The sequence below is a fragment of the Crotalus tigris genome, unplaced genomic scaffold, assembly GCF_016545835.1.
Source record: "Crotalus tigris isolate CLP2741 ecotype Arizona unplaced genomic scaffold, ASM1654583v1 scf7180000017667.1391209, whole genome shotgun sequence".
Taxonomy (NCBI): domain Eukaryota; kingdom Metazoa; phylum Chordata; class Lepidosauria; order Squamata; family Viperidae; genus Crotalus; species Crotalus tigris.
Genome location: NW_024096553.1, coordinates 572,445 through 585,486, shown reverse-complemented (window position 1 = coordinate 585,486; position 13,042 = coordinate 572,445). Strand labels below are relative to the sequence as shown.

Here is a 13,042-nt window from a genome sequence, read left to right as displayed (position 1 = left end):
GTGGGATAAAAATAATGCCATCTGGAAAAAAAAGTTCATTCCATTTATACTATTTTATTTCTTATTTCTGTAATGTTTCTTTTTAATATGAAACTTAGAACTTTATCTATAATGTTCCTATAGATCAGGGGTGTCAAACTGCCGGCCTGCAGGCCAGATGCGTCATGCCAAAACTGCATCCACCCCATTGCTGGCAATGGAAAAAAAGTCACGATACATCGTGACATGTCACGTGATGTTGCGAGTTTGACACCCCTGCTATAGATAAATGTTTCTCAGTTTTTGCAACTTTTAAGATATGTGGACTTCATTTCCCAGAATTCTCCAGTCAGTATGTCTTAAAGATTTTTAATCTGAAAGTTGCCAAGGCCAAAAAACATTGCTACAGATGTTTACAACTGCTGAATATCACTCAGAGAGTTGCATTACTTATGTGGTATAGGAAACACAATTACATTCAATTTTACTTAGTCTTAGGAATTTTTGCTTTCTATGCAGGATTCTGAGGTTGAAATTATTTTGCTTTGAGGAGCATCCTTTCTATACATCAATGTTCAATGTTAGTTTTCTCTGAGAAGGCATTATTTCCATGTTTTCTGTTGCATTTTTACAGGTTTCTTTTGTTCCTGAAATATCATTTGATTATATCACAATAACATGCTTAATGTTAACATACCTACATACCCATGATGTTATTTTCTTTCAAGATAAGCAATATTTTGAAAAACACAGAAATAGAGTAAGCCAAAGAAACTGAAAAAAATAAATAAGAGAAAAGATTAAACAATCTAACAAACTAATTTGCATCCACACCATTTCCTCTTATACCCTTTTTCTTCATTCCATCATACCCATTCCTTCATATAGTTCCTTTTCTTCTTTAAACACCTTACCTCTTTCTTTTTGAGATTCTTGTAATCTCCATCCTTTCCTCCTTTTCTGCATTCACTTTTCCTTCATATATTTGTTTTGTAATGTGATCCTCATTTAGTCTCTTCATATGACCAATCAACTTTGATATTTCTTTCTACTGATATTTTCTATTTAAGTCACATTTATCCATTGACCATAATATCGATTGTTTTATCACACATTCTTAAAGTATCTCATTCTCACTGAATTCAATTTAGTTTCATGTTTCTCCTGAGTGGAAGCAAGTCCTTGCAGACAGCCAAGTTTGCTTCTTTTGACAAACATTCATTCCTCACAACCTATTACTTACAGTATAACTCACTATTTTTCTACCAAAATACACACATCATAAAATTTCTGTCCATTTTCTCATAATTAGTAAATGTTTTACCAAGAAATAAATACTCCAATTGCTCTTATTTTTTTATTTGTTTTATGCTCCTTCAGTTAGAAAGAAAAACCTGAATTTAAGTTGCTGACAAGCATAGTATAAACTCTACAGTGCATATAATACTAAGATTATAATACACGATACTATAGTAATACAATATTGACAAATCAACTTCATAATAAAACCACAGTAAGAAATGCCCAGATATATTTTAGATATGGATATCTTTTGTATCTCAGCCTCCAAATGCCTTCAGTGGTAGGTTTATGCGCAATGTACAGTTGTTCGTGAGATTTTTCCCCTCAAACACAACAATTTGGTCTTTTAACATACAATGTTTTAAGTGCCATAGCTCATAATGCAAAATACAAATATGTGTTGCAAGATACATTCATTGTAAATCATCTGCAAAAATAATACATTATAAAAAAGTACACATATATCCCCACCCTCAGCCAATAGATCCTAAGTTCTCATAAGCATGCTTTCATATATTTATCTGTCAATTACATATAAATGACTGGGGGGGGGGTTCAGAAGATTTAGTATTTTTTGGTCTATGTTGAACTAGAACAGCTTTATATGATTCTGGTATAGGTTCTCCTGCATGTATACAGTAGCTATACTCAAAAGTTCCATAACTTTATTGTCTAAATTTTGTTTATTTTTACTTTTCTAGGAAGCATAGGCAAGACCATGAATATATGATTTAAAAGCATACCAATAATCACTGAATTTCTTGGTGATCTAGTCATACTTGTTTTTCAAATTCTTGTTTCTTTTATAAAAATTTATCCTTTAATAAGGATACATTCATTATCTTGAATAACATGGTTATTTTCTTATAATAATTGATAACATGTTTGGATATTGCAAGCGAACTAACACTACATTTATATGTCTCATCAATTAAGGACAAAGATAGTAAATAAACAATATTTTTGCTATGACAGATTTAACTCCAGGATATAAACTTGTGACATTTTCCAGGTAGGAAAAATAAATTTTGCTCGAATAGTATAGATTGAGAACCTAAAATTTAATTAGATCTTCAGACTTAATTACAGGTAATCCTCGACTTACAACAGTAGTGGAGCCTGCCCATTTCAGTCATAAGGCAGGAGGATGCTAATTGAAACTTGTTAAGTGAAAGATCCCTCATTCTGGATCACCCCAATGCATACATTAAGTGAATGCACATGCCTCAGGGATGCCTGCTTTAGCCTTCCCAGGGCCTCCCCCACCCCCTGAGATACCCCCATGCTCTGTTTCCTTTCCTCGGGGTCCCCACAGCCATCTCTACCCCTCACTGTCCTTTGCTTACCTTCCAGAGATCTGCAGAACTCAGTATTGTGGGCCATTCTTATTGGGCCACATAGAACAGCTGTTTGCAAACTGACCTCAGCAAAGTAGCATTTCCCCGCCTTCTGACTTTCTTCATCGCCTCTTTAACTCAAAATAGGAAAATGAGCCACAGCTTGTGCTTTGCAGTTTCTATATTTCCTCCTGAATAAAAGTTTTAAAACGAGAAATGGCATGCTGCAGTGAGACAGAGAACAGAAATGAAGGGTTAAATGTTAAAAGGGCAATGCAGAGGGAGGGGGAAGAGCAGTTTTGCCTCCCAGGTCAGGTTTCAAACAAGGCAAAGCAGCTTCTTCTGCATCACCCACAATACTGAGAATGGCCCACAGTACTGAGTTCTGCGGATCTCCAGAAGGTAGGCAAGGGCTTGTGAGGAGTGGAACGGGGTCAAAGTAGGCCCATGCCTTTGGGGATCTGGCAGGGCAAGGGAAGAGATAGGTGGGCATGCTGTAGCATCTCTGCAAAGTTATGAAGCCACCTGGTCAAGTGCAAATGACCAGATAACTTTTCTAAAATTCTTCAAATCATGGTTGTATATGGCTTTTAGGAGCTCTGTTGTAACTTTGAACATTCATTAAATGATCTGTTGTACCTCAAGGATTATCTGTACTACAGTCAAGCTAAATTAAAAAAATATTCAAAATTTTCTTGCGAAACTTCTGAATGATATTTAGTAAGGCCATAGTGATTTATAAATGCAGTGTAATAATTAAAACTTTAGTCACCCATTTAAAAAAAACAAAACAAAACTTTCTAAGCAATTTATATCTCGTTTCTCTACATAATTTGATTTATTAATCAGATTTTAATTTTTGACTAATTATAACCCAGGTTCTATAAAAGAAAATTCTAAAGATATGTTTTCCTTTAAAAAACAGCTTTTAATTTGATCAATTTAATAAATGTCTATTCTTGGAAGGATGATTTAATGAATTTTACAATCCAGGAAACAAATGGCATGAAAAAACTACATACATAAGGAAGTTTCTCTATAGATCAAAAGAAAACAAAATCATTTAACTTACACTTTTTAAAAGAAACAAAGGAAAATAGAAAACAAAAAGATAAACTATTAAATAACAAAATTAACATGACTTGGCCCAGCTCCATTTTTAAATGCAGGTAATCCCCAAGTTACGAGAGTTCACTTAACGCTCGTTCAAAGTTACACTAGCACCCCCTAGTGTTTACGAGAAAATCCAAAAATTACGAATGTTGCCACACCACGGCAGTTGTTCTTCCTTACAAACGACTGAAGAGGCTCTACTGAATTTACTCTATTCCCTCCCCCACTCCCCATAACTGCTTCCCCCTCCCTTCCAGCTGCTCCAGACTCACCTTGAGAAGATCTGTCTCCTCTCTGCCACAATTTCTGCCTTTGAGGGAGAGGAGAGTCAATGGAAGCTGCTGGGTGCCGTATAATCGCATGAGTTCAGGCACCAATCCTCTTTTTCAGAGAATGGGTGCCTGAACTCTCACAAGATCACGGATCCCAGAAACTTTCATTTTTGGCGCAAACTCTGTGCCTGTCTCCTGCTCTCCCTCAACTCCTTTCCGCCACCACTAGAATACTTTTTATCTGAATGGGGACCTTGGGGAGATCTGGGTGGTATTGTGGTAATAAACAAGCCATCTAAGAATCAACACCAATAAAACCTACCATATACAAAGAGCTTGGGGAGGATAACATGTAAAAAACAAGAAAAGAGTTAAGGAAATGATTGATCCATTAGTGAGAGAAAGTGGCAAGGTGACAAATAACAGGAAGAAAGCATAACTACTTAACTCGTTTTTTGCATCTGTCTTTACAGAAAGGGAAAAAACAGTCCAACCTATCAAAAACAGTACCGTAAAAAAATAGATTAGAAACACAAAATGATAAGTGAGCACTTGTCCACCCTAGACAAGTTCAAATCACCAGGACCAAATGAATTATACTCCAAGGTTCTGAAGGAACTGAAAGATATGATCTCAGAACCACTGAACTATATCTTTCAAAGATCCTGGAGCACTGGGGAAACTACCAGAGGACTGGAAAAGAGCTGATGTAGTTCCCATCTTCAAAAAAGGAAAAAAAAATGGATCCATGAAAATACAGACCTATCAGCCTGACCTCAATATCTGGAAAGATTCTGGAAAAAATAATCAAGCAACTAATCAGCGAACATCTAGAGGCAAACAAAGTCATTACCAAAAGCCAACATGGGTTTGTCAAAAACAGATCATGCCAGACAAATCTTATTGCATTCTTTGATCAGCTGACAAAATTAGTGGACCAGAGGAATGCTGTGGATATAATTTACTTGGACTTCAGTAAGGCATTTGATAAAGTAGACCACAACCTACTGCATGATAAGATAGAAAAATGTGGGTTAGACAGCATCACCACTAGATGGATTCAGTTGGCTGACCACCCAGCATGTGGTCCTCAATGGAACTGCATCTACATGGAGGGAAATGTGTAGTGGGGTGCCCAGAGTTCTGTTCTGGGCCCAGTGCTTTTCAACATCTTCATCAATGATTTGGATAAGGGGTTAGGGTTAGGGTTAGATTTGCAGATGACACCAAGCTGGTGTGAATAGCCAACACTCCAGAAGATAGGCTTAAGATACAGAGGGATCTTGACAGACTTGAACATTGGGCACTATCTAACAAAATGAAATTCAGTGGTGAAAAAAGTAAGATTCTACATTTAGGCAACAAAAAACAAATGCACAGGTATAGTATAGGTGGTACTTTGCTCAATAATAGCAACTGTGAGAGGGATCTCGGAGTCCTAGTGGACAATCACTTGAATATGAGCCAGCAGTGTGCTGCAGCTGCCCCAAAAGCCAACACACTATTAGGCTGCATTAACAGAGGAATAGAATCAAGATTACGTGAAGTGTTAATACCATTTACAATGCCTTGGTAAAGCCATACTTGGAATACTGCATCCAGTTTTGGTCACCACGATGTAAAAAAGATGTTGAGACTCCAGAAAGAGTACAGAAAAGAGCAACAAAGATGATTAGGGGACTGGAATTAGATACGTCTAGTTTAATGAAGGCCTAGGGGGGACATGATAGCAGTGTTCTATATCTCAGAGGTTGCCACAAAGAAGAGGGAGTCAAGCTATTCTCCAAAGCACCTGAAGGCAGGACAAGAAGCAACGATGAAAATTAATCAAAGAGAGAAGCAACCTAGAACTAAGGAGAAATTTCCTGATAGAACAATTAATCAGTGGAACAACCTGCCTCCAGAAGTTGTGAAAGCTCCAACACTGGAAATTTTTAAGAAGAGACTGGAGAGCCATTTGTCTGAAATGGTTTAGGGCTTTCTGCTTGAGCATGGGGTTGGACTAGATGACCTCTAAGGTCCCTTCCAACATTATTATTATTATTATTATTATTATTATTATTATTATTATTATTATTATTATTATTAAACACTGAGAACTGAGGAGATGTCCCTAAACACACAGCATGAATCATAAAGACATCAGGATAACCTTATACATGCACTTCCATCTGCTGAATGGAAGTCTCAACAGTAAAAAAAGGAAAAGACCAAGAAATGATCCAGTAACTCAAAACTAAGTCCAAAGAAGGTGTAATCATTGAAGATGTTAAAGTTTAATATTTAAAGTTTACAAAAGTTTAAAATCCTGCGTCCTCTAATATGAGTTGGGGGAAATAAAAATCTTGTTAAGATTACTGCATTTTTTATTTTGGATGCAATCTTCAGAACTAAGGCAAAAGGTGCTTAATCTGACAGAGACTGTAATTTTCAACAGATAGTGATTATTAAATGTTAGTCCCAAGTACTGGTAGTCCTTAAGTTATAATGACTCATTTAGAGACCGTTCAAAGTTATAACAGCACTGAAAAAAGTGACCTGGATTTTACACTCAGAACCATTGCAAGCATCCCCATAGTCACATGATCAAAATATGGGTGTTTGGTAATTGGCATGTATTTATGACAGTTGCACTGTCTTCGTATCATGTGACCATCCCAGCCAGCTTCCAACAAGCAAATGCAGTGAGGGAAGCCAGATTCGCTTGACAACTGTAGGATTCACTTAACGACTGTAGTTATTCACTTAACAATGGGGCAAACTCACTTAACAGCTGCCTTTCTTAGTAGTGGAAGTTTTGGGCTCAAATTGTCATAAGTCAAGGACTACCTGTACTCCATATATTATCACACATGCTTCACTCCTATCAAATATTTTTCTTATCACATCATTGACCAAGCAGAAACGTTCATAATTTAAGTTTATTCACTCTATCATATATTTTTTCTGAATTAACAGATTTACTATGACCTTTCTTTTTCATATATTGCAGGGAGAGAACTGTGTTAATCAGCTGTGGGGGAAAAATAAATGTCATAGAATTATGTAATTGAAACACAAGATCTGGCTTCTGTTAGTTACTTCTTCCTCAGATTTTCTGATATTTGCTGTCAGAATAAGAATTTTTACTCCAAGCAAAAGTTATGGAAAAAAAAACTTGGTATCAGGATAACCAGACAGATTACTTTGTGTAATTATTCAGTACTCCAAGAGAAGTGAGAATCATTATGCCAATTCATCATTTGCATTATGAATTAATGAGCTTAGCATCAATTAGTCATAATTGTCCACAATTAAAACTTAATTTTATTATCCTAATGATCAATTATAACTTAAAAGTATTATCTCAACGTGTGAAATTTAGATAGTATTACAATAAAGTTATGGCTACCCATTTGAAAAGAATTATGTGGCTGATTAATAATGTTGTCAAGTATTAAATAAGTCAGAAAAAGTTACTATCAATTATATTACAGATAAAAATAGTAATAAACATGAGCAATTTAACATTTTGATTATTTTTGAAAATGGCTTTTTAGAATTAACAGAATTATCTGGCCATACACTCATTCTTATGTTACATTAAAGTGGAAAAATCAGGCTGTACAAGTCTCTTTTTTCCCCATGTTAATTCTTTTATTGCGTTATAAAATATGAATAATACATTATAGAATAGAAATAATACAGGTAGTCCTTGACTATCACAATTCATTTAGTGACCATTTGAAGTTACAATGCAACTGAAAAAAGTGACATAACCGTTTTTCACACAACTGTTGCAACATCCCCATGGTCACGTGATCAGTATTCAGATTCTTGGCAACTGTCTCATATTTATGACGGTTGTAGTGTTCATGGGGAAACCTGATTCACTTAACAACTGTGTTACTGACATAATCGCAGTGATCCATTGTGGCAAGAAAAGTCACAAAATGTAGCAAAACTCACTTAACCAATGTCTCACTTAGCAACAGAAATGTTGGGCTTAATTGTGGTCGTAAGTTGAGGACTACCTGTAAAAGAGTACAGAGGTATTTATACAAAAATCAGGCTTAGGTTATCAACATTTCAGGTAGAAGAAAGTACAACATAAAAATTAGGTATCTCTAGAGGAGCTACTTTATTAAGGTAGGGTCAAATCTAGTTATTTACTGGCATTCAATTCAACCCACTTTCTATAGTTGGTCCTTGTTTAATTGCCACTTTTTCAAACTTACAATTACACTGAACGAGTGATAGTTATTACTGGACCTGCCATTGTGGCACCCCTGCAATCATACAATTGCAATTTGTGACCTGCCAGTTTCTTACAAGCAAACTCAATGGAGAACCAATCAGAAGTCAGGTTCACATAAGATCCTCATTTAATGACCTGCATGGTCCTTATTAATGCCATCACTGATGGATTGGCCATGTGGTTTTTAAATTTACAATTATGTGACTTAACAACAGAGTCTACAGTCCCAATTAACAGTGTGAAATGAGGACTACCTATATTTAATAACCACTATCTCTTCTAATACTAGTCTTGCATTTCAATCATGCTACTCTAGATTAGCTCTACCTATATAAAAAGAGATAGGAAATAAGACCATAGAGAGAACCAGTTTATAAAGGTAGCAGATTAGGAACTGCCATAATCCAACACTCCAAAATGAACAAGATTTGCAGGATCCAATCTGGGTCGGTCACCAGGACCAGAGGCTTAGTCTTTTGAGCTTTCAACTTGTGCTGGAGCCCATTGTCAGGGAACTTCTCTCTACAAAATGTGTGTTTTGGGATACTCTATGCTAGCATTTATGTGCTGCCTGGTTGTGTGTAGGTTTTTTATTTGTTGATTGGGGTATTGACGGCCGCTATTAAGTCATTGGCTGTAATAGTGGCCATCAATCAACAAATAAGCCACACACAACCAGGCACCATGTAAATATTAGCATAGAATAGCCCAAAGCTCACATTATGTAGAGAGACGTTCCCTGACAATGGGCTCCAGCATGAGTCCAAAGTTTGGAAAACTAAACCTCTGGTCTCAGTGACTGACCCAGATTGGATCCTGCAATGTTATCTTGGGATACGTATATTTATCTTCATTCGTGACAAGATTTATTAAAGATTTGTCATTGGAGCTAACTAAAGAAAATGGTAAAGTCTAGACTTTAGTTTATTTATAACTGCATTCTCTCTTCAGATGGAATCCTCTCTTAGCCTATTTTTGAAGAATACAGATATCTGTAAATAAACAATTGGTTGTTTACAAGCAACATTGCTTTCAGGAAGGAATGGATGACTGTAAATGGAATGTTTGTTTATATTAACCATACAGTGTAAATTGACTCCACAAATGTAAATTCTATCTTCTTAGCTCCAAATAGTATTTTGTGTTTGTGTGTGTATTGTTTTTGTAGGCTGGATGAAAATTTCACAGTCAAGGTTGCTGATTTTGGACTTGCGAGAGATGTATACGATAAAGAGTACTACAGTGTACACAATAAAACAGGAGCAAAATTGCCAGTAAAATGGATGGCTTTAGAAAGTTTGCAAACCCAGAAGTTCACTACAAAATCAGATGTGGTAATATATTTATCATTATATGGGTCTTGCTGATTCTCCATACTTCAACAGATTACTGGAAATATCAAAGGAAAAGAATTATATAGTAGATTAATGCAAGAAAAAAAAACTAAACCAAAACTAGCCTGTTTCTTAATTTGCAAAAGTAAATGGGTATTATTTTTGTGTGTGTATTTCAGATGACCAAATCTTAAACCTACAACTAAGAAAACTTTCCAGTCTTAAAATACTAAGCTTGAATGATTCCTATGAAAAGCTTGATTGTGCTGATCCGATTTTGAAATTGTGTCCCCTTAACATATGGGTTTATAACTGCTCTCCATTTGAGAGCCATATCATGCTTCCTACAAGAGATTCAGAATCACATAGAATTAAATATCTGCAGAGTTATTTTGCTCTTAAGCTTTCCAGGCATTCTAAAGTGGCCATTTAACTCTAATGATCACAAAACAGATGTTGGTGGACCCTACTTTCTGCTTCTCTAGTTCATTTTCACCAATTCCGTTTTTCTTAAGACTTAAAACCCATTCTAAGTCATCTATATGTTTGATAGATAAATGCCTATGTGTGCGCAGCTTGTTTTTTTTCTTCATCAATTCCATACAACATTTTTTCAACAGGCTGTGTTTTATTCTTAGAAACCCCCTTTCCCCTTGAAATTTTATTTTGTTCTGGAGATTAATTTCTTATTTGCCCTTTATCAGCTTGAGGCCATTAACGCAAAAATTACAAAAGATTACTTCTGTTTAGCATGGAAGAAATCCCAGATTCAATTACTATCTTTTCTCCGTAAAAAAAGTTAGGTAAAGAAAATCTGTCAAAATAGAGAATATTGGACTAGATGACTATAGCAGTTTTGTTGATGTAAAGTGGAAGTGTATAACTTCCATCAGCTTGAGTTATTCAAGAAAAATAACTCAAAAATAGGACCAAGAAAAATTCAGGGAAACCATTTTAAAGGGATATAATGACCACCTTACAAGACTTAAGATTTGCCCCTTAATTCTGTTCTCATAAATTCCCAAAAAATCCAACAAGAGAACAAAATATTTGGCCTTGTCTTTTTGATAATGTAGTATTTAGTTATGAATGCTCGTGGCTATCTTTCTTATGATTTGATTTTTATGTTCTTTTTGTTAGTGGTCCTTTGGTGTTTTACTTTGGGAGCTGATGACAAGAGGAGCACCTCCTTATCCTGATATAAGCTCTTTTGATATTACCGTTTACTTACTACAAGGAAGGAGGCTCTTGCAGCCTGAATACTGTCCTGATCCACTGTAAGAAAAGTCTAAAATACTTTCTAGAAATCTTGTAAAATCATGTTATTAAATGTAATAGATTAAAAAATCACTCTTGTGCTTTTTCATTGCAGATATGAAGTCATGCTCAAGTGTTGGCATCCAAAACCTGAACTACGGCCAGACTTTTCTGAGTTAGTTTCAGATATATCCATGATCTTCTCCACTTTTATTGGGGAACATTATGTTCATGTGAATGCCACCTATGTCAATGTGAAATGTGTGGCACCATATCCATCTCTGCTGTCATCACAAGATAATATAGATAGAAATGCAGATACATGATGAAGTTCATTAAACTGTGCTAAAGGGAACAGGGCATAAATAATGGCCAACTACTTTTTAAGTATTTTTCTGTGTGTGAAACCACTGCATATGTGTATATGTTATTAAATTGCACTATTTTGAGGCAACTCAGGTTGCTGAAATCTACAAGGTAAATGTTCGGATATAATTTTCAAGTGTTGTGGGCAATTGCGGTAACTACCACTGCCGTGGAAGTTCTTCATTTACTGCCAAGTATCACTCACTGAACAATCTAGCTACTCTGCAGAACTGATGATTCAGAAATTTCTCAGTTATTTATAATACAAGACACTGAAAGAGTGAGTTGATATTATTAGTCAAGTTCTTTTCACCAAACTAAATAAATATGCAGATATGCACTTCATTATTGAAGTTTATTTGGTATAGCAGTTTATACTACTATATAAGTAGCCCAGATTCAATGGACATTAATTAAGATAGTCCAGCTATCACTACACTGATTTTTAAAATAATTTTGGAATACTGATTGCAATACAACAGATAATTAGTATATCATATTATAGATGCACCAGAAACATACAGAGCATAATGAATATTTAAAGAAAATGTTTCTGTACTATGACAAAAATGAAATACTTCAGAAATTCCTTTATCCAGTAGGCTGAAGAGTATGTTAAGTATGTGGACAAAATTCCACAGGAGAATACAGAACTGTGCAGGGAAGCAGTAAACATTTAGTAAAAGTGTCTCTGTGTGAGACAGCAGAAAAAAAGGTGAAGAGCTTGAATCTGATGTTGGCCTATTCAGTCAAATGGAGTACATCTTTATATTACCTTACTGCTGCTAAATTCAGCTCCTCACATTTGAACAATTTTTTGTTAAAAAATGAAATAAAAATCCTGTAAATACAGATCACAACTACTTGATGTTGTCAACTGGTTCTTAAGATTTTGACACGATGTAGGCCTTTCTGATGACCAAAATATTTTTTAATGTAATTTTTTTTAAAAAGGTTAATTTTTGACTGACCATCATATTGGTTCCTGTTCCTGTGGAATCCTGTGCATTCTACTGTATAGGCTATTTGATATAGAATCAACAGATAAGTAAGGAATGTTGGTGTGTGTATGTGTGTAAACCTTTCAAATCATTCTATTTTTATACTGATTTTTAATTAATTTTATAGATGGGTATATAGATAAAAGCTTGGCTAGCGTATAAAATATTGCACTGTGAACTCTTCAGAAATATTTTATCACAGCTTTTAATATTTGTAAAATTGTTTAAAAACTCTAATCCTGTAAAGACTGGAAAGTCAAGAACTGTTGCAAACCACTTATAACCCAACTGTTTAATCTCCTTTTCTGGAATCAGACATATTTTAATATCTTTGAGGAGACAGTACTTATAAAGAAGCCAATTACACAGGAGATTTATTGTTCCAGAGAAAGGATACCATACTAACAGTTTTATGATGTGAATGGAGTGGTAAGCAAACTACTTGCTGATAATACTGGATTATATTGAACTGCCACATCCATTTCAGTAGCAAATACTTCATGTCTGCTGACAAAGCAATATTACTTGTAAAAGGCCTTAGCACAAAAACATAATTCTCCTTCAGGCAAAGAGAAAAAAATGCTTGAAGGTTAAGGCAAATTATTATATCATAGTTTAATGTTGATTATATAAACCTACAAACACAAGGAATACAGGGTGCAGGGTTGAAATATTGTAATATTTATGTGGTAAAATTAATACCATGTCTGGGATCCATGTAAATAATGTCCAATTGTTGTAGGGATTTGATGTTTTACATTCATATACTTGCCAATAGGATAAATGGTACTTACCTTTTTAATTGTGATACCTAGTAAAAAATAAAATATTTGTATATTGGCTA

At 35.0% G+C, this 13,042-nt stretch overlaps 1 protein-coding gene across 4 annotated transcripts in view; it reads left to right on the top strand.

Annotated features, from left to right (window-relative positions):
• MET (MET proto-oncogene, receptor tyrosine kinase) overlaps positions 1-13,042 on the top strand; it is a 137,169-nt gene extending 124,127 nt beyond the window's left edge. For all 4 annotated transcript variants that reach the window (XM_039337005.1, XM_039337008.1, XM_039337006.1 and 1 more), the window contains 3 exons: positions 9,409-9,574; positions 10,715-10,851; positions 10,947-13,042. In XM_039337005.1, coding sequence (XP_039192939.1) covers positions 9,409-9,574; positions 10,715-10,851; positions 10,947-11,157 — 514 coding nt within the window. In that variant the 3' untranslated portion in view covers positions 11,158-13,042. The remainder of the gene's footprint in view (positions 1-9,408; positions 9,575-10,714; positions 10,852-10,946) is intronic.